The sequence below is a fragment of the Myxocyprinus asiaticus genome, chromosome 37 (assembly GCF_019703515.2).
Source record: "Myxocyprinus asiaticus isolate MX2 ecotype Aquarium Trade chromosome 37, UBuf_Myxa_2, whole genome shotgun sequence".
Taxonomy (NCBI): domain Eukaryota; kingdom Metazoa; phylum Chordata; class Actinopteri; order Cypriniformes; family Catostomidae; genus Myxocyprinus; species Myxocyprinus asiaticus.
Window position 1 is genome coordinate 15,342,456 of NC_059380.1, and position 20,901 is coordinate 15,363,356.

General features: G+C 41.0%; 1 protein-coding gene across 1 annotated transcript in view; it reads right to left on the minus strand.

Moving 5' to 3' along the window:
* The window catches only part of LOC127428061 (inactive N-acetylated-alpha-linked acidic dipeptidase-like protein 2), a 475,761-nt gene that overhangs the window by 125,272 nt on the left and 329,588 nt on the right, over nucleotides 1-20,901 (minus strand). Inside the window, exon 10 of the mRNA XM_051676110.1 lies at nucleotides 18,130-18,273. Within this exon, the coding sequence (XP_051532070.1) occupies nucleotides 18,130-18,273 (144 nt within the window). The remainder of the gene's footprint in view (nucleotides 1-18,129; nucleotides 18,274-20,901) is intronic.

Sequence of the window (20,901 nt, forward strand, 5' to 3'; positions counted from 1 at the left end):
ACTCACTGGCCACTTTATTAGGTACACCTGAACATCTACTTATTCATGCGATTATCTAATCAGCCAATCGTGTGGCAGCAGTGTAATGTATAAAATCATGCAGATATGGGTCAAGAGCTTCAGTTAATGTTCACATCAACCATCAGAATGGGGAAAAAAAAAAATTGATCTCAGTAATTTAGACCGTGGCATGATTGTTGGTGCCAGACGGGCTGGTTTGAGTATTTCTTTAACTGCTGATCTCCTGGGATATTCACACACAACAGTTTCACGCACAATGTAATTATTTTAAATCTAAATAAGTTTTCTATCACAGGATATCTGTTTCTTTGCTTATTACAAGAGCAATTAGTACTATATTCATACAAATAAATACTACATCACGTTGATTTTCTGTGCATCAATGGTGAATTATCATTAATCCATATGCATGTACACATGCGTGTGGCTATGTTCCACTTCACTGCTGTTTATAATGTTGGGGCTGCCTGTTTGAGAAGTTCTTCCTCCATAGCGATTTAAACTAGAAAATTCTCATTAGGATTCATATGGGCATTGATGCCCACGCCAGAGATACAGTAGAAGAAACGCAATATTATCATTAAATTGGCTTCAGAAGTCCTAAATATCACTTGGGTGGCTGGTGAAAATGTTTCAACGGGGTAACCATGGCATGTTCTTTCTCTGCTGTCATGACCCACCAGTTGAGAAACATATGTGTAGCTTAATGTGTGTTTGACATCCAGTTGCATCTCATGAAATTTCAGTGTGAATGTAATGAATCATGTTCTAACTTTGTCCTAATTTGTTGCATCATCTTTTTGATATATGAAAAATAAAACATCCAAATAAATCAGACTATATTGGTTTCTACAATTTTCTAATTGTCTTGAAAATGCTTTGGAAATGTAACACTATTTGGTCATTTTGTAGATCCATTTGTGAAAGATATACATGTCATGTCTATAAAGACCCGAACATGTAAGAGTTTTTGGTGAAAATCTCATGCATTTGAGGATTAAGCCCAAAGTAAACTTCGGTCAGACACAAACGCTGACGTCCGCGTCCAGGGCACATGACGCAAATGTCATCATTAGCAGAGTGCTTGAGCATTGAACGCGCACAGCCCGATTTTTCTAACAAGTAGCATGTGCGTCTTTGAACATGCAGAATGCACATGCGCCTGGAATTATTTGCACAAATTAATGGATCCACAAGGTAGCAATACTCACATTTGAGCCGTTGCTGTCAAAAAGAAACATTAGATGATCTTGTAAATAACAAGAGACAAAAGGTAAAAGCAACAACAGTAGATATGAACATCAAGACTGCATGTGTGAGAAGTCCAGGAGATGTGTCTGTATAACTCGTAAAGACATATTTATGGGTCTAAACTCCTGAAGAGAAGGAGTTGGTGTGTTAGAAGTCGTAGCACGTATTTGCCAACTGCCTGTGTATTCTTCAAATGGAGTATACTTTGACAGACTCACATTCGACTGTACGCAGACGCTGAGCGTTCGCGTCAAAATCGAAGTATACTCTGGGCTTTAACATCACAGCTGCACTACCTCAAATAGAAAAACCTAGCAAAACTGTCTCACAAAACACAGCTTACTCTCACAAGTTCCCCAGTTTACTCAGACAGAAATGATTTTAGCTTCAAACACACTACAAAAGACAAAGAAATAAAAATGAACCAAAGCAATGTGTGAATGAAAGAACCAATCTGTTGTGGCCAAAAATTCAACTACAACCCCAACCAAAACAAATCAAACCATTGCAGGCAAACAGAGCCTTTTGCGGCAGCCAAACGCATCTGATTGTGTGTGCTTTTTACAGCTATACAGGATAAATGGAGGACCTGGCAATGTCGTAAGGTACTCAGAAGGCTAGATGATGAAACTCCCTTATTTGATGTGGAAAAGAGTAAGATCAAACCAACACACTTGTTTTGCTTGTTGCACTGAGATTAGGCTACAGGCTTAGGATATTGAAACTTACAGCAGGATAAATCTGTATGAAATATTTAATAATTTGAAATTATCAAATAAAATAAAAATATAACTTGAAAAATTATTCTCTTAAGAACTTCAAAGCTCGGAACACCACTTAATAGCTTAAAAAACAGCCAATTTTAAAAGCTGATTTATAATACTCTTCAGCTATGTTTAAACTTTCAATAATGTTGTTCAGTCTTTTCATCTAAACACTGCTGCAATCATATAAGCCTCTCATAAATACTAATTAATTTTAATGAATTAAATGCTTGTACACTACACACTATTTTATTTGAACAAGCTGCAACATTGGATAACCTTGCTGAAAGTTGCTGCATCTTCCAGGCTAGTCAGACTTATCTGAACAGGGCACTTGTCAGCTGGTCAGGCTGGGAGACTATCTTAACCCAGCTAAGACCAGCCATTATAAACCATTATAGGCTGGTTTCAGCTGTTTATTTCAGCATGCATATGAGGTGAGAGAGAGAGTGGTGTTAACCATAGATACAGTCGGCAACGCGTCATACCCGGGAGCGTGGTTTAGCGTGGGGGAAATTGAAGCATTTTTACCATAGTTATTCATACATTCCTATGAGGAAAAAGGGGAGAACATCCGACAAATTTGGCTATTTTAACAACGAAAAATATGACGAAAAGCTGTTGTTTTTCGCATTCCAAACAATGCCAAAAAACCCAAAACTGATTTTTTTATTGCCCGCCAAATGACAGAAACAGAAGCCTAAAGAAGAGCACTGTGGCTGCAGTCAACCATATGCTGGATTCATGCTTTAATGTATTTGGAGAAAATCAGAGCAGATTCAAGACTAAATCAATTATCATATCATCACAACAGCGGCTCCAGCAGAGACATAATGCTAAGTTAATGCTAGTTAAGACCAGAATACAAGACAAGAAACATGAGAAAACTTGTCATGATCGGAGTGGAGCACTGCTTATAGTTTTTCATGCTTTAATCAATCAAACTGAGGGGGCATGTATTTCTCGGTAAGTTCAGTTTGACGAAGTGTTTAGTAAATGGGATTTCTGAAGAGATGAGTCACTACGCCACCACAAGCACTTAGAGCGCATTGGGAACTGGGTATTCGAAATTGAGGAGAAAAAGAGAGAAAAAATAAATAAATACAAAAAATACAAAAAAGGTATAAATAGAAATGTTTTAAGATACCAATCAAATGAGAAAATATTAATGAGACAGTCATAAACATAAACTTCTGTCTTGGGGTGGCCTGGCACTGCTAAGAAGCTACTTTATGGCTCAACAGATTGCAGCTGCAGTGCTCTTCTTTGGGCTTATATTTCTGTCAGTTAGCGGGCAATAAAAAAATCGGGGTTTTTGGCATTGTTTGAAGTGCAAAAAACAACACGACAGCTTTACGTCATGATTTTGGTCGTTAAAATAGACAAATGTATTGGATATTTCTCTCCCTTTTCCTCATAGGAATGTATGAGTAACTATGGTAACAGCGCTTTGTTTTCCCCCACGAGTTGGCGGGACTTCCTTGCCGACTGTAACTATTGGGAGATGCACAACCCAGTGAGAGTTCCACTTGGGACACACTGCTGTGGGTCACCCTGCTCCAATAGTATGCCCAGGGGCGGATTGGGAAGAGAAATCAGCCCTGGATTTGAAATATGGATTTGAGAACGGATTTATTGCCAGCACACCAACAGGCTTAAATGTCTTCATATTTAATCTCGTTGCCAATTTTAGATTTGAAGCACTGCTGTTTTAGTTAAGGAGAAATTCAGGTTTAACCCTCATGGTCTGTTTGGGGTCTGATCAGGTCAGGATAAGTTTTCCTAATCTTATCAGACCTGATTAGATAAAAATTTTAAACTTTAAATTTTAAACGTGCGTAAAATACCATCCATGATAAATATTACACAACTTATGTTTATGGTCCAAAAGATATGAGGTATGAAACATGAATAAATAGTGAATTTACATTGTAAACTCTGATTAATGGACACACGGTAGCAGTTCACTACTGTCAATCTTAATCTAAACCAGGGCCATAATCACAATATACACTGAGGAGGACAAATCCCCCCCAGTAATCAGATATGGTCAGATTGTCCCCCCCAATAATTGATATCCTTGTTGCTGTTCTGCTGCAGTTCATTATGCATGTCTGTTTAATTGTCATTAAGTTGTTACAGGAATAATTTAATGGTTTTAAAAAAGTAAAATTTTTAGCGTGCACAGTAGTCTAACACCGCTCGTCAATGTCATTTGAGATCAAATCAAATCGATAAGGCGGGACTCAAATTTAAGAAGCTGAGCGGAACCTCGTGGATTATTCCAGCACCACGCAGCACACACGCATCAGTGTCAGCAGTTCAGGTTAATAGTGTTAGTGTCATGTAAGATGTCAGTATATAACTAAACATGTAATATTTGCCAACTATTTTATGATGGAAATGTTGTACTGAACGACAGTAATTTCCAAGGGTGCAAACTATTCACTATTTGGCAAAATTTGCTATTTTTTATTAAAAATATGTCACGTTCAGTATGTGATTCGTATTTTATTCATAATTTTGAATGTGAAAACACGAATGGAGCCATTTTCAGCATATCAGGCTTAAGACAAAGAGCAAATGTGTGTATATTGTAAAGGAATTGAATGAATGTGGTTATCTGGTAAGTTTCTGAAGTACCTTTTTAGAAAAATCACTTGATATTGTCTTAGAAAATGATCTATAACACAAAGTAGAGCGTTCAAACCTAGAACATGGTAAGACCAGTGACTTGTGGCTTCAATTGAGTTTTTAGGTTGTAGCAAGGACAGTGTCATATATTTTTAATGCAAATATTATTAGGTAATCATTTAAAATCAATTTAAGATTTTCTAAATGATTTCTTTATGTCTTTAAATAATTCAGAATTTTGTACAGCATCTCCTGAGTCTTTGTTTAAAAGAAACCATTTTATTTTGAGGATGAGCCACCGGTTAAAGGAGTAGTTTACCTGAGAATAGAAAATTTACTTTTACTCACTCATTTACTCTCCCTTATGTAGTTCAAAACCCAAATGCTGTTGCTTTTTCTTGGAACATAAATATAGATATTTTAAGCAGCTCTATTCCATAGAATAACAGTTTATAGTGAGCAGGAGTTGTCAAGCTCAACAAATAATATAAAGCACTATAAAAGGTTCAGTATAAAGACATCATAACAGCAGTTCATATGACTCATGCATTATATTTCAAGCTTTCTGGGGCCACACAACAGCTTTGTGTTGTATGGACTACTTTTATGGTATATTAATAATATTTTTTTTTTCCTTTGGACCTTGGCAGTAGTGGTCAATATGAACTGTTTTGTATGGAAAAGAGCAGCGTTTGGGATCTTGAAGAAAATATTGTGTTAAGATTCTACTGGGAGGAAAAAACAATGAGGGACAATTTGAAGGCAGTAAATAATTTTGTGTATTTTCGTTTTGCTAGCCAGCTGACACAGACATGTCATTTTACAGATACATCAGTGATGAAAAGAAATTCAAATTGTACTTGTCTTTTCTTTGATACAGCACAAAAAAGAAAGAAAAGATTACTAAAACAGGCAAATTGTGTTTATGCCATGGTAAAATTTACACCAAACAGAAGCAACATTACTAATACTGGATGAATCACATTTCTGAAAAGTGCATGTCTACATAGTGATACAACTGATACTAAAAGCATTAATAATATGTGTTTTGAGTACATAAAAAAAAATATGAAATTGTGTAATTTTGAAACAAAAAATAACAAAGAACTATTATTTTTACATGTAGATCACTGGGGTCTCTGTGGCCCTCAACATAAAGTGTGTTAAATTCATCTCAGCAGAACATAAGGATTGAAAGGGTTATTCAATCCAGTTGATAGTGTTTAGCTTATACTTTTTTTATTATTATTTAGTTTTCAAGTATCATATCTGACAGAAGATGGTAGAGAACTTTAAGCATTCAATGTGACTTATTACATTGAAATGTATCATTTTTAACTATTATTGTCATAGAGATAGACTTCATTTTGTCTATAATAACAGAATGCAACTAAAGTGCTTTGCCCATCAAACTTCAGTTAAATATGTTGAATTTACCATTAAAGAGTGTACAGTGTCCCCTTTGCATTCATTTGCAGATAGTCCCATCTGTTTACTGCCATCATTTCAGCAAAATAGTCTCAAAATTAATAATAATAATTATAATAATAATAATAATAATAATAATAATAATAATTATTATTATTATTATTATTAGATAAGAATATTCCAGTATTGACGGTACTCTTTCAAACAGACAGGACCTTGGAGGAAAATGAGGACAAGCACTACAAAAGTTTCTCTGTATTTCAGTTTTCATTTCAGACAAGCACACACTACAGTATTTTTATTTCTTTTGTTCACACCAAGAGAACTATATTCATGGTTAAGTTGCAAATTAAGCTAATTGTGACCCTATGTCATGGACCATAAGACTGTTGTAATTCAGCCTTTTGTAATTACAGACAATGGGAAAATTATTTTATATAGTGCCCTTCTTATCTCTTAATTTACAAAAACATATTTATTTTTAGTTCTTAAATTGATTTGCTTCTTTTCCAAAGAAGGCTTTACCACTGTATAAATGATGAACAGAATATTATTCAAAATATTATTAAGTATTTTTCCAAGTATCATCAATCTCCTTGGCAACTGCAATCTCTACAAACCTTGAGACTACCCCCACAAAACAAATGTTTTTCATAGCAACATTCATACATTTAAGGATAACCTTAATATCTTATATTTTATATATATATATATATATATATATATATATATATATATATATATATATATATATATATATATGCATAGTAGGGTGTATACAGGTAAGGAGGGACACTATCTGAAAATGTGTCATTAGCATTATTTTAAAATCTGATGCCGAATGGCTTAGCCCCTCACAGAATAACATTTGGAATGGCTAAAGATCTCAACTACACTATACACGGGAAAACAGAAGAATTATTAAACACAAAACAAAGTGTCCAACATAACCTGTATTCACCCTAAAGTAATTTCAATGAACTTGCATTACACCTTACTCTAGTAAATACGCATACTACACCCAAGACAAAACAGTCACCATCATCCAAATGGTGGCTGTTGCAAGTTAAGACAAGCCTAGCATAGATGTCAGCAGTGAGCTAGCTAGCAAAAGGGAACTGCCATATGATTTTGAAGCGTAGAGACCCCATGGATCCACCACATACATCTGCTGCTGCTTCACACTGCTAATTAGATTAGTTGTGCATATACTAATACAGCACTTCGGGCAAAAAAAACTTGAACATGCTGTCAGTTCACAGCCAATAAACCTCTGACTTTCCAGGACAAGAACCGGGTGGCAACTCTGGGAGGGCTCAGTGAACAACTTGTGACAGATTTTTGCATGGTCAGGCAGATTTCTGTGTTGGCAATCAGTTTTGATCCTCAGCCGCAGGGCTGGAGATGAGAACTGAAATGAAGGCCATCTGGAGAGGGAGTTACATTAGCATGGGTGAAGATAGACTCCCTAGTCTGTCACTCTGTATTAAACTACAGTCTTTAGTGCAACAAACTTGAGGATGTTAATCAAATAGCATTAAATTAAAGTAGTAAAAAAAAGTGTGATATCTGCTTGTGGCTTCAGCTAGAGCAAATTTATTACTTTAAGAAACAAGGTTGGCTTCTATTAAAGACATAACTTTTGAAAGACTAGCCTGGACCAGCTTGGATTTCCAGCATAGTTTAACCAGGTTTATGCTGTCAAGTGTTAATTTTGGTGCTGGTAGTTGGTGAACCAGCAAAGCTATGATGTTTATCTGCAAAAACTATTGGACTTGTTGCTACCAAATGTTTCTGTTTACTCACATTGACCTCTTTTGCCGAGGTCAATTTCGCATCAGTTCGCATCAAATGTGTTTACTTTTTTTTTCTGTGGCGTGTTGCGCAAGCAGTCTCATAGATACGCGTTCTGGTCCAGTGAAAACCAGTAAGAAACTCGAGCTCACATGTGCCCATACATTCAACACTTGGGGCAGTTGTTCGAATTTGGGGAAACACAGACTGATTACAGTTGAAGAACTTTTGACCTACTATTGGACAACCAGAATGCACCAATGCTGGTCTATTTAACAGGGTTGTTCAAGTCCAATGCAATGCATTGTTGCTTCAGGCAAGCCACACATACTTACACACACCCCCATCCAACTACTTCTAACTACCACACGTCCTACGAGAAATAAAGTACATACATGTTAGTACTGTAGCGTATCAAGGCTTGGAGCAAGGGTGTCTGTGACGAGGAGGAGGGCGTGGTCGGGCCGTGATGGTGCACGCCTGGCGCTGAGTTGCCCCAATCAGCGGGAGAGAGAGATAAGGAGGAGCTGGGGATGCCAGAGAGAGAGAGAGAGAGAGAGAGAGAGAGAGAGAGAGAGAGAGAGAGAGAGAGAGAGAGAAAGAGAGGGACGCACGCAGCAGTGTGAGTGCGTGTCAGTGTGTCAGTGTGAAGCAGTGTCTTATTCTGTGTCACTGAAGAGTGCAGCAATAAATGTGTATTATTTAATCCAGTCCCAGCTTCCTCCCTTCCACAAAACAACGAACATTGGTGCCGAAACTCGGGAAGGAGGAAGCTGGGACCGGGTTGAACAATACACGTAGAAATTTATTTACTGCTGCGTGCGTCTCTCTCTCTCTCTCTCTGGCATCCCCGGCTCCACCTTATCTCTCTCTCCCGCTGATTGGGGCAACTCAGCACCAGGTGTGCACCCTCACGGCCCAGCCACGCCCTCCTCCTCATCACAGTGTCATTTTGATTTTGCTAGCTGGGAGAGGGATGGCTCCTGAGGCTAAGGCACACAGCAGAGAGCAGAGGCAGGGAGACTGGGAGCTGGATGTCACTGAACAGACAGTGCTGTTTCCAAACACACCAGCCACCCCCAGTGCTAATACAGCCTGATGGTTTGAATGCCAGGAAAAGGTTACTCTCACAGTTTAAGGCACACCAGTTTTGCACTGTGAATGCTTAGCCAGGAATTTGTGCTGGATGAGACAGATGTACAAACCAGCATCTAGAAAGTGTCAACCACAACAGAGAGAGGGAAAGATAGGAATGCTGAAAAGAGTGACTTGTTTGAGAATTTTTTTTAAACTCCGACAGTCCTTTGCCCTACACACTATTGTGCTACTTTTTTGTACTACAAACAGTTGTGTCACTTTAAGACATCTTATTTGTGAACCACCTACAACCCAGCTTAACCAGATGCTAAATGTGCTGGTTTAGCACTGCTGCAGGAACATTTTAATGAAATCATTGTCATTCTTTTCATTGTAAGCATGCCTCCTTCTTATTCAAATGAGGCTTACTAAAGAATTTGTATTATTCACAAAAGACAGCACTATTTGCCTGCCTCAATTAAGGTTGCGCAAACAGAAGGTAGGCAAACAGATTTTTTTTTTTTTTTTTTTTTTTAAAGATATGTATATGTACATTCTATTAATCATGGCAGCATTACTTCATCAAATGATGATCAAATGATCGTTATAACATTATAACCAGGCATATGTCCAGACATGCCATGCAGTCAAGAACACATTTAAAGTTTTTAAAGAGCTAAATCAGATCACAACCTAAACTTCAGAACCTTTCTGCAAGATAAAGAATATTTAGGGCGTGTTTGCTGCATTACCTGATTTGCGTAATTCCTTTAGTAAATCGGGGTCTTAACAAATAAATGATGCTATCAGCAGGTACAATTCGATTTAGTTATTCCTCAATTCCTACAGTTTTTTTAAAGTCTACAGTATTTTTTCTTTATAAACCAACATGTTCAACATACTGACACCATCCGTAGGCATGCGGTTGATGGTATGTGCTGTAAGACAGCAAAAAAGAGCAACACAAAAAAGATTGTTTATCTAACCAACTCCATTGTGGCAAGGAAGAGCACAGCCTGTGATATAAAGGTACTATATGGGCAAAGCTTTCAGATGAAGTTCGGGAGCGATATAAATGAGAGAAAATATGCTTGCAATTTATGTAGCAAGCTTTCTGGATTAATTTTAAAGAACGTGAGACCTCCCTAATGGTTAGAGTAGAGATGGAGGCAGCTTGGCTCATTGCTCCAGGGATACGCTCACGTGTGTCATCTGAAAGGACACCAAAGATAAAGCACTGTCATCTGGGCTATGACAGATGGAACACAGTGTTGATGCCGCTTGTAAAGGAGTCCTGGGGTTTGACCATGCTGCGTTGTGACTGGGGACTCAGTGCTATATAGATGAATATTTTACTATACAGAAAGCAGTTTCTCATGTTCTTCATGTATCGTAATGAGGCAAAGAGCAGGGGAAGGATGTGACAGTCTGTACTGAGCCAGAGAATTTTTCACAAGGATGTGTATGAATGTGTTTTCCATAGGCAAACATTTGGCTGTTGAGTGGGGCCATGATATGCCAATATATTAAGCATTGACCATTCACCAAAGGGTTAATAATGGACAAGTGAAATTACTAAACAGAGGCTGGATTCATGAAACATTCTTAAGAATAAAATTCTTCTTAACTTCTATTTTCTTATTTTCTTAATTAGGAAAATAGTTACTAAAATGTTGAATTCCTGAAGAAACTTCTTGAATGTTCTTCTTGAATTGCACTCCTTAAAAACTTCTTATAATTTATCCTAAGAACTTTCTTATGTTTTTCATAAGTGAATCCAGCCCCAGACCATAAATGAAATCAATAACGGATTCACTCAAATATTGCCACTGTATAACAGCATGGGAATAAACTGCATGAATATTACCATATGGCCATCAGCTTTGTATATTACAAACACTGTATACATTACAACATGCACACATTACAAACAAATATCAACATTAATTTACCTTTTATTCATACATTCTTTTTTTTTTTTTAAATAAAATACATTCATAATTCAAAGCACTCACTCCAACTCATACAACTCACTATATTAGAACATGACCAGACTTCTCTAATGTAAATGAAACTAAGAATGAGTTTGACACTACAGTATATTCACAAACCAGTCACCTTTGGTTTGGTATTCAAAGTTAGCTAAAACATATACCTCACTTTTTTTCCTCACTGTAGTTTAAAATACCCATCGGGTAAAAATATTAAATAAAAAAAAATAAAAAAAAATCACAAATGAGTTCTTAAATATCTAATTTGTTTTAATTTTAATTTGCATGGCACTTTTCACAACACAAATTGTTTCAAAGCAGCTTTACAGGAAATCATGCTTTAACAGAAAATGAAACTGTAATATCTATAAAGTCTTCGAGTCATCATTGTGAGTTTTGATTAAAACATGATTGCAAATTGTGTATAAAGATAAATAAGTAAATAATAATTGTATTTTGAAATTAAACAGCAATGACAATAAACTAAGAGCAAATGGGGACTTTTGTTTACATCTCTTGGAGATCTCAACAATGTTTTATTTTAGGAGAAAATAAAAAAGATCCTTAAATGAAACATAACTGAGAACTCAATTATGTCTCCTGAGCAATGAAAAAGCAACTAATAATAGTAATTATGTTTCCCTATCTGCCACTCACTCGACGTTGTGTCGAAGTAGTGACACTGGGGTCACTCTTGGGAGCCCCAAACACGTCTGCTTTTTTGAAAAAAGACCAATGAGAATTGGCGAGTGGAATTTGCATGCCACGGGTATAAAAGGAGCTAGTAAGCAACCACTCATTCAGATTTTCACTTCGGAGCCGAGCGGTTCTATTCATTGAAGCTGAATTCATCCGCGAAGTTCACGTGGAGACATCGTTCGTGGATGGGTCTTGTCCTCATTGCGAGAACATGACCATGGCAACGTTGCGGTTGCAGCTTGCATTCGTAAGAAAGCAAGCCACCCCAGCGGCTCCCCGCCGCGGTCCTTCTACCTATGGGTATGAGGCCGTGCCGGTTAGCACTGGGGCTATTTGGGGACCTCAATGGGACCACCTCCGCTGGGTATCCCCCCACGGACCTCCCATTCCCCAGCACGCTCGCTTGCCCCGGTCAGGTGCTCGGACGAGATCGCTGGCTCGTGTCAGGGCGAGTTTGACCTCTCATTCGGAGCCCAGGAAGAAGACGAGTTATCGAGCGCAGCATCGGAGAGCGGGCTCGTCCAGTTGGATGCAGAGGCTTCGACTGGGCTTCCTCCTTCGGGAATGGTCACCCAGTCCCAGGCCGATGCGGAAATGACAGACATGCTTTCCCGGGCGGCCACGAGTGTCGGGCTAGAGTGGAACCCTCCACTCTCCCCTGAACCCTCGCGGCTCGACGATTGGTTCCTGGGCTCAGGGCGCCGCCCACAGCCACGCCCCATCCCCGATCCTTTCTTCCCGGAAGTGCATGAGGAGCTGACAGGATCGTGGGAGGCACCTTTTACTGCCCGGTCCCAGACGAAGGTCACGGCGCGGTCTTTCGGGCAGGCAATGTCCACTCTGGTGGTCCAGGAGCGCCACCTTTGGTTCAACTTGGTTGAGATGTGAGAGGCTGACAAGGCACTTTCCTTGACGCCCCCATCTCCCAGGTTGGCCTATTCGGCCACACCGTCGAGGACTTTGCCAAGCATTTCTCGGCGGTGAAGCAGCAGACGGAGGCCATACAACACATCCTGCCCCAGCGTGGCTCAAGACCACACACCCCTTGCTCGTCGCCAAGGGCATCCTCCTGCTACAACAACATCGGCTCCGCCGCAGCCTGCCCCCGTGGCTTGGCCCCGGCGTGGAGCCGAACGCAGGAAGCAGATGCCACTTATCTCATGGCCGGCTGCTAAGAACCTGAGGAAGTCTTTGAAGAGCCCCTGAGAAGGGCAACCCAGGGGCAAGGAGACCCGCTTCTCTGGAGCTGGTGAGCAAACCACTCCATTCCCAGGTGGAGGGCCGGGAGGAGAATCTTTTGTTTCATTTTCATTTAATTTTGCCGCATGTCCAAGAGGCTGCGGTACCCAAAAATTCAACAAAATAGCGGTTTTCTTGTTCCCTGGGTCACATGTCCGGTGCGCACGGCCATCGTCACGACCACCATCCACCGTCCCATCTTTGCATGTATGGTGCTCCAGCGGCGGTCCCCCCGCCCTTGTGCACCCAGCTGTGGCACAAACATGCCCACATGGGATTGGGTCCCGGATTGGGACGAGAATATTATGGTGGGCGGCAGGAGCCAGGTAAGTGCTTCGATGTCCCTGGACTCAGCACGGTCACAGGGCTCGAACCCCCTTGACGTGGCACCTCAAGCTCTGCCCCACTGTGAGGCCCCACCCGCTGGTACGTCTGACTTGATCATTCCCTTGGTCCCCCTCGCCCGGAGTTTGGCGCATGGCTCATGCTTTCCAAACCATCGCGATGGCTGACACGGACCGTCTGACACGGCTACATGATTCAGTTCACCAGGCGCCCGCCCAGGTTCAGCAGCATCCGCTTCACCTCGGTGAATAGCGAGAATGCCACTACCTTGCATGTGGAGATCGCTACCCTTCTGCGCAAGGGCGCGATAGAGCATGTCCCTCCAGCCGAGATGAAGAAAGGGTTCTACAGCCCTTACTTCATCGTACCGAAGAAAGGCGGTGGGTTGCGACCAATCCTGGAACTGCGAGTGCTGAACCGGGCTTTGCACAGTCTCCCGTTCAAGATGCTGATGCAAAAATGCATTCTAGCGTGCATCCTGCATCAAGATTGGTTCACAGCGGTAGACCCGAAGGACGCGTACTTCCATGTCTTGGCCTTACCTCAACACAGACACTTCCTGCGGTTTGCCTTCGAAGGCAAGGCATACCAGTACAAGGTCCTCCCCTTCGGCCTGTCCTTGTCCCCTTGCGTCTTCATGAAGGTCTCAGAGGCGGTCCTTGCCCCGCTAAGGGAAGTGGGCATCTGCATCCTCAACTATCTCGATGACTGGCTAATCCTAGCTCACTCGAGAGTTGCTGTATGCACACAGGGACCTCGTGCTCCGGCACCTCAGCCAACTGGGGCTTCGGGTCAACTGGGAAAAGAGCAAGCTCTCCCCGGTTCAGAGCATCTCTTTTATCGGTTTGGAGTTGGACTCAGTCTCGATGACAGTGTGCCTCATGAACGAGCATGAACAGTCGGTGCTGAACTGTCTAAATGCGTTCAGATGGAGGACAGCGGTTCTACTGAAACTTTTTCAGAGGCTCCTGGGGCATATGGCATTCTCAGCGGTGGCCACACTGCACGGGTTAATGCATATGAGACCGCTTCAGCACTGGCTTCAGACTCAAGTCCCGAGTTGGGCATGGTGCTGCAGGACACATCGCTTGACCATCACGCCGATCTGTCGCCGCCTCTTCAGCCCTTGGACCAACCTTGCATTTCTATGGGCAGGGGTTCCCCTAGAGCAGGTCTCCAGGTGCGTTGTGGTTACAACAGATGCCTCTAAGACGGGCTGGGGTGCCGTATGCAATGGGTACACAGCCGTCGGCTCCTGGACTGGCCCGCAGTTGCATTGGCACATAAACTGCCTAGAGTTGTTGGCAGTACTGCTCACCCTTCGGAGGTTTTGGCCATTGATCCAGGGCAAGCACGTGTTGGTCCAGATGGACAACACAGTGATGGTAGCATATATCAACCACCAAGGCGGTCTACGCTCCCACTGCATGTCACAACTCGCCCGCCGTCTCCTCCTCTGGAGTCAGCAGCGCCTCAAGTTGCTACAAGCCACTCACATCCCGGGCAACCTCAACACCGCAGCGGATGCGCTGTCACGTCAGGTTACCCTCAGGGGAGAGTGGAGACTCCACCCAGAGGTGGTCCAGCTGATTTGGAGTCAATTCAGTCGAGCACAGGTAGACCTGTTTGCTTCCAGGGAATCCTCCCACTGCCCGCTTTGATACGCCCTAACCGAGGCACCCCTTGGTATAGATGTGCTGGCACACAGCTGACCCCCTGGACTACGCAAATATGCATTTCCCCCAGTGAGCCTACTTGAGGAGCAATGGAATCTCCACGTCTGGCCCCTGGACGGGACGTGGAAGATCTAAGTGGCCTACCACCCGCGGTGGTTGACACAATCACTCAGGCTAGGGCTCCCTCTACGAGGCACCTGTATGCCTTGAAGTGCCATCTGTTCGCTAAGTGGTGTTCTTCCCGATGTGAAAACCCCCAGAGATGCGCAGTCGGATCGGTGCTTTCCTTCCTGCAGGAGAGGCTGGAGGGGCGGCTGTCCCCCTCCACCCCGAAGGTGTATGTAGCCACTATTTTGGCTCATCACAATGCAGTAGATGGTAAGTACTTGGGGAAGCACGACTTGATCACCAGGTTCCTTAGAGGCACTAGGAGGTTGAATCCCCCCAGACCATGCCTCATCCCTTCGTGGGACCTCTCTGTAGTCCTTCACCCCAAAGGACCCTACAGGGAGCTCCCTTTGAGCCCTTGGAGTCAGCTGAGCTTAAGGCACTCTCTTTGAAGACTGCCCTCCTGACTGCGCTCAGTTCCATCAAAAGGGTAGGGTCCTGCAGGCATTCTCTGTCAGCGAATCGTGCCTGGAGTTCGGTCTGGGTTACTCTCATGTTATCCTGAGATCCCGACTGGGCTATGTGCCCAAGGTTCCCACGACCCCTTTTAGGGATCAGGTGGTGAACCTGCAAGCGCTGCCCCAGGAGGAGACAGACCCAGCCTTGGCTTTGCTGTGTCCGGTGCAAGCTTTACGCATCTATTTGGATCACACACAGAGCCTTAGAAGCTCAGAGCAGCTCTTTGTCTGCTTTGGTGGACAGCGGAAAGGAAGTGCTGTCACCAAACAGAGGATCGCCCACTGGGTTATTGACGCCATCGCGATGGCATATCAGGCTCAGGGCGTACCACCCCATGCGGTGTAATGAGCCTACTCCACCAGGAGTGTGGCGACCTCCTGGGCCCTGGCCAGTGGCACCTCTTTGACAGACATCTGCAGAGCAGCGGGCTGGGCAACACCAAATACCTTTGCGAGGTTCTACAATCTCCGGGTTGAGCCGGTCTCGTCCCGTGTATTGGCAGGCACGAGCAGGTAAGTTCCAGGACAACTGGCCGGGTGTATGGCTTGCTCATAGCGCCTTTCCCCTACCTTGAGGTGAAGATGTGCGCTCTTGACTCCCAGTCGTGTTCACAGACTGTGATCCCTGGATGAATTTCCTCCTCTGGCAGTTGAGTTTGCGGAGAAACTCGCTGACTGGCCCAGTACATGCGCTAATGAGCCCCTGTACTGAGGCTCCAGATATCTTCTGCAAAATCATTTCCCTGTCGGCAAACTGCATCTACCTTGGGCAGAGGCCCACTTTTTACTTTTAACATGGAGCTAGCAACACCAAAGGCAAAGGGTTTGATTTCCATGGAAAACACATGCTGATAAATGACATGTGAATGGTGAATGACATACCAACCCTATATTGCCATCAAAATGGATCTCTGACTTTTAACTATTGCAATCTAACCTCTTGCTAATCAGCTTATAATTGTGTGTGTGTGTGTGTGTGTGTGTGTGTGTGTGTGTGTGTGTGTGTAACATGATTATATGGGAAATCAACAGGCTGCTTATGAATGTTCATGTACTCTGAAATCGACCCCCTACATGCCAAAATACTTATAAGCATTATCAGGGACTAAAAACGGCTCAAGGAAAGAAAACTGAAAACAAACTTTTTTTCAGATATTTTGCAGAACTTATCCAAAACAAAGTCATTTTTCAATTGTTCCGGAGTGAAAAGGTTATTTTAAAATGCCAGTAACCAGTTATAACCGGTTAATTTTGTTCCGATAACTTTTTCATGAAACCAAAGGCCAAAGGGTTTAGCACAGTACATTTTTGGAACTGCAATTCACATGTTACCTGAATAAAATGAAGCATGTGCTTTTATCCTTAAGGAAACCGCTGCATCACACATTTCTTTGCCTATAATTTCCTGTTATGGATGTCACATTCTGTGAATGAAGACCTTTTTAACAACTATGTATAATTACTACATATTCATGCACGGCTAATTCAGATACGGGGAAAACATTATTAGAGGTAAAAAGTACATTTCTCGGTTGTTTTCAAGTCTTGTGAATTATTGTTGGATATGATGCATTAATACAGATTTGATGCTGCCAGGTTTTGACTGAGAAGCAGATCTGTAATTATATGTACACAAACTTCTATAACTTATATAAACTGTTAATTAACTGTATGCTTGTTATGATTTCTATGCTGATAAATCCACTACACAGGAAAAAATGTAATTGCTTATTTTCGCTTACTTTGTTGAGGCAAGCGGCTTATTTTGGGCTTGTTTTCCCAGACCAGGTTGCTTGTTTCTCTTGCAAGATCTGGCAACACTACAACTGGTATTTCACCAACTCCTTAGTGCAGAGTACTGTTATTTTAAAAAAGAACATTATTTACCATTCTTTTATTTTGTTCTAACCAGTGACCATTTGGAAAGGAGGCTGCTGCACTTCTGAACTGCAATGAAAAAATACTGTTTTTGCTCAGAATTAACCAAAATGAAAAACATTTTGTTTTTAGGTATGTGTGTGTCATTATATGTTGGAGCGGCGGTATTTTTCGTGGGCAATGCGCTCGCGCGATCTCTGGATGTCGTAGCTCTATCAGGGGTGTTGATCCATCTCTCTTGGGCCCCCCTCAGTGGCTGGGCCCCTGAAAGCTGTCCTCTATCCCCCTGCTGGGATCGCTCAATCTCCGCAATGTGAGTTGTGGTCCCATGGGAACCAGGAAGTAATTTTGTTTACAAACAATGGTAAGCGTAATTCTGAGGTTTCAGTTTGCTCTAAAATGTTATTTGACTCCACTTATGGTTAGGTTTAGAGTTGGGGTTTAGTTTAGGGAGTAGGGTTAATAAAGTATGTGTTCCTGTTGACTTTATTACATTATTTACAAAAAACAAAACAAAAACAAAACAAAAAAAACAACTTGCTTTTTGCACTACCCAGTTGAAATTTCACCTCAACAACACTTCCAGCTTCGGCCACTGGGAACAGTGATTTAAATTCCGGTAAGCATAGACCGATTTCAGCAGCAGAACTTTTGACCTTCTGTCACCAAATTTACAGTGTGAACAAACTGGTGTGTGTGTATGTACCTCTGTCTTAGGAAATTCTGTGTATGTGAACTCCACAACTGGAACAGCAAGCTGGTTGGAGAAGAAGTCAGCATCTCCAGGCATCTGCAGTGAGTTCACATGTGAGCCAGGACAACCACCACCTCTACTGCAACTCAAGTGTCTCTGAAATATAAACATGCACACAGAGATATATGATGACTATTTGACATTTTAAGTTGTATGTGTGTAAACATAGATGTTTGACAAATTCTACAACTGAATATAAAAATGCTCTGGACAATACAAAACCAAAACACAAATGAAAACAAAAGGATATGGGATTAATACTGAATTGGGAAATGCTTAGGGTTGTAACAGGGACTGTAAAAGTGGCCTGGATAATGTTTAGTGGAAAGAGTTCTTCTGGGAATATTCAGAAATTGGAAAACATGTGCCTCATTTCTACAATGTGTTTCTATAGGTCGGCTGATAGAACATGGAGATAGCAACACCAAAGGCACAGGGTTTGACTTCCATGGAAACATATGCTGATAAAATATATAGCTTGAATTCACTGTAAGATGGATAAAGTGCTTCGGATAAACACCTTTGCCAAATGTCACCTCCATAACTAAACAAAAGTTGTTTGCAAATGTTTGTAGTGGTTTAATTTAACTATGTTGTGGCTTATTTCAATTTCACTGTGGCTTTTCAGTTTTGTTGTGATGTGTTTTATTTCCATTGTATTTTCAGCTTTTGTTACACATACATACAGCTTACAAAATTGACAGGCAAACATGCTGTTTAGTATCAAACTTTACGTTTCTAGGTCACACTTGCATCAGATTTATTAGATCTTCAATCTGTGCAGTAGCAACCAAAGATCTTTACCATTCCCTCTCTGAATCACATGTTTAATATAAGAACACTGTCTGTCCTTGAGCATCCAGTGGTGAAATGATTCAGAGTCAGCTATGAAAGGGAAAAATATGTGGGTCAGCCATGCCTGGATTCGAACCTGGAACCTTTGGATTTGCAACCCTTATCCATTTTGATTCAACGTGTGATCTCAATAAGTGATAAATATGTCTAAGGCCCTGTGTCCACCTTTTATTAAGATCTGTCTTGGGAGAACTGATTACAAATGATCAGCAACAGCAGATTAATGTTTATACCTAGTATTAACATGCATCTCAAATGAATCTCCTGTGAACAATTATGATCAGATTTCACTTATTTCACAACTATATGTATTACTTACTGCATCAGGGCCTTACAGAGTTATTCTAGTCAAGAGTCAACTATACCTCTCTGTTGAAAAGAGTGACTCCACTAGACATTTTATGATGTCATGGATAGCTGAGAATCTTCACAGAGATAAATATGGTATTGAAGTATCTAAAAAGGTATGTAAAGGTCTTAGTGTGTGGAATGCATTTAAAGAGCACTTCTTATGGTTTTTCAAATATTACCTTTCATGTAGTGCGTTATATAGCTGTTTGTGAATATAAAAAAGTCTGCAAAGTTTCAAAAAACAAAGTACACGACAAATGGAGTTATTGACTCCCAAAAGAAAGAACCGATTCTGAACACCTGAAACGAGTCGTTAGTAATTCCAGACTTACTTCCTGTACTAACCTATGTAATTTGGTAACAAAAAATCCGCCTCTGGTCTTCATTGGCTGCTCGTGAACAGCTTTGACCCGCCCTCAAACACTACACTAAGCAGTAGACCAATCCCAACAGACTGGGACATCTGACCAATTTCTGAAATGAGGAGTTTAGAATTAATCCTTTAGAACAGATCATTGAACTTTGGTTTTTGACACTGAAAAAAAAGAGAAAAAAAAAAGGTAATGCTGCAATTTAAATTATGAGCAAATTAAAGTGTTTTTTTACCTTGGACGCATGTAAATCTATTGTATGAGACCTTTAAAACAAAATTAGGCACGTTTAAAAACCATAATAGGTGCTCTTTAAGTGAAGAGCTTTCATTGAAATTCTCTCAGATTAAGATGAATGATGGAATATTTTGTGTGGATGATATATGTGGTTTAAAAAAAAAAATTCACTGTGGTATGTGAGGTGAGAGTGTTGAAGTATGCTTAGTGTGTAGTATGTGTGTATTCAAGGGTTTTCAATGCATGAGAAGTGTGTATTTACATGTACTCAGTGTGTGTGTGTGTGTGTGTGTGTGTGTGTGTGTGTGTGTGTGTGTGTGTGTTTGTTATAGTTTTCTTTGGATAGCTCAGCGAGGGACTCTGAGTGATGATGTGTTTGAGAATCCAATTATACTTTCCGTGTTATTATTGCTTACCTTACAGTTTATAACATTTTAAAAACATATTATTTCAACTCTTTTTTTATTTATTTTTTATTCTGTTTTTTAAATAATTTTGCATAATGACATGAAAAACTGTACAAAATGTGAGGGTTTATTTCGCCACAATGATCAGACAACTGATGAAGGTTCAAAAGGGCTAAAGGTGCGCCTGATTTTTTTCTGGTCACAAAATGTATAAAGATTTTTTTTTTTTTTTTGATTTTAAATAAATATGTTGCTCTATCAATTTTCAATAAATATAAATATCATTTGTCTGTAAATAGATTATAAAAAACTGTTGTTTTGATTAAAATTCAGTAAAAAAAATAAAATAAAATAAAGTGGCCTTTTACCCCACTTTAGAGGGGGAAAAGGCCCACACACTTGGGGTAAAAGGCCCAGAGAGGGTCAAAGTGATATAATGTAAATATAGGGGAATTAGTTAGAAAGATGCTTTTTGGGTAACAAATTAAGATAATGCTCATACA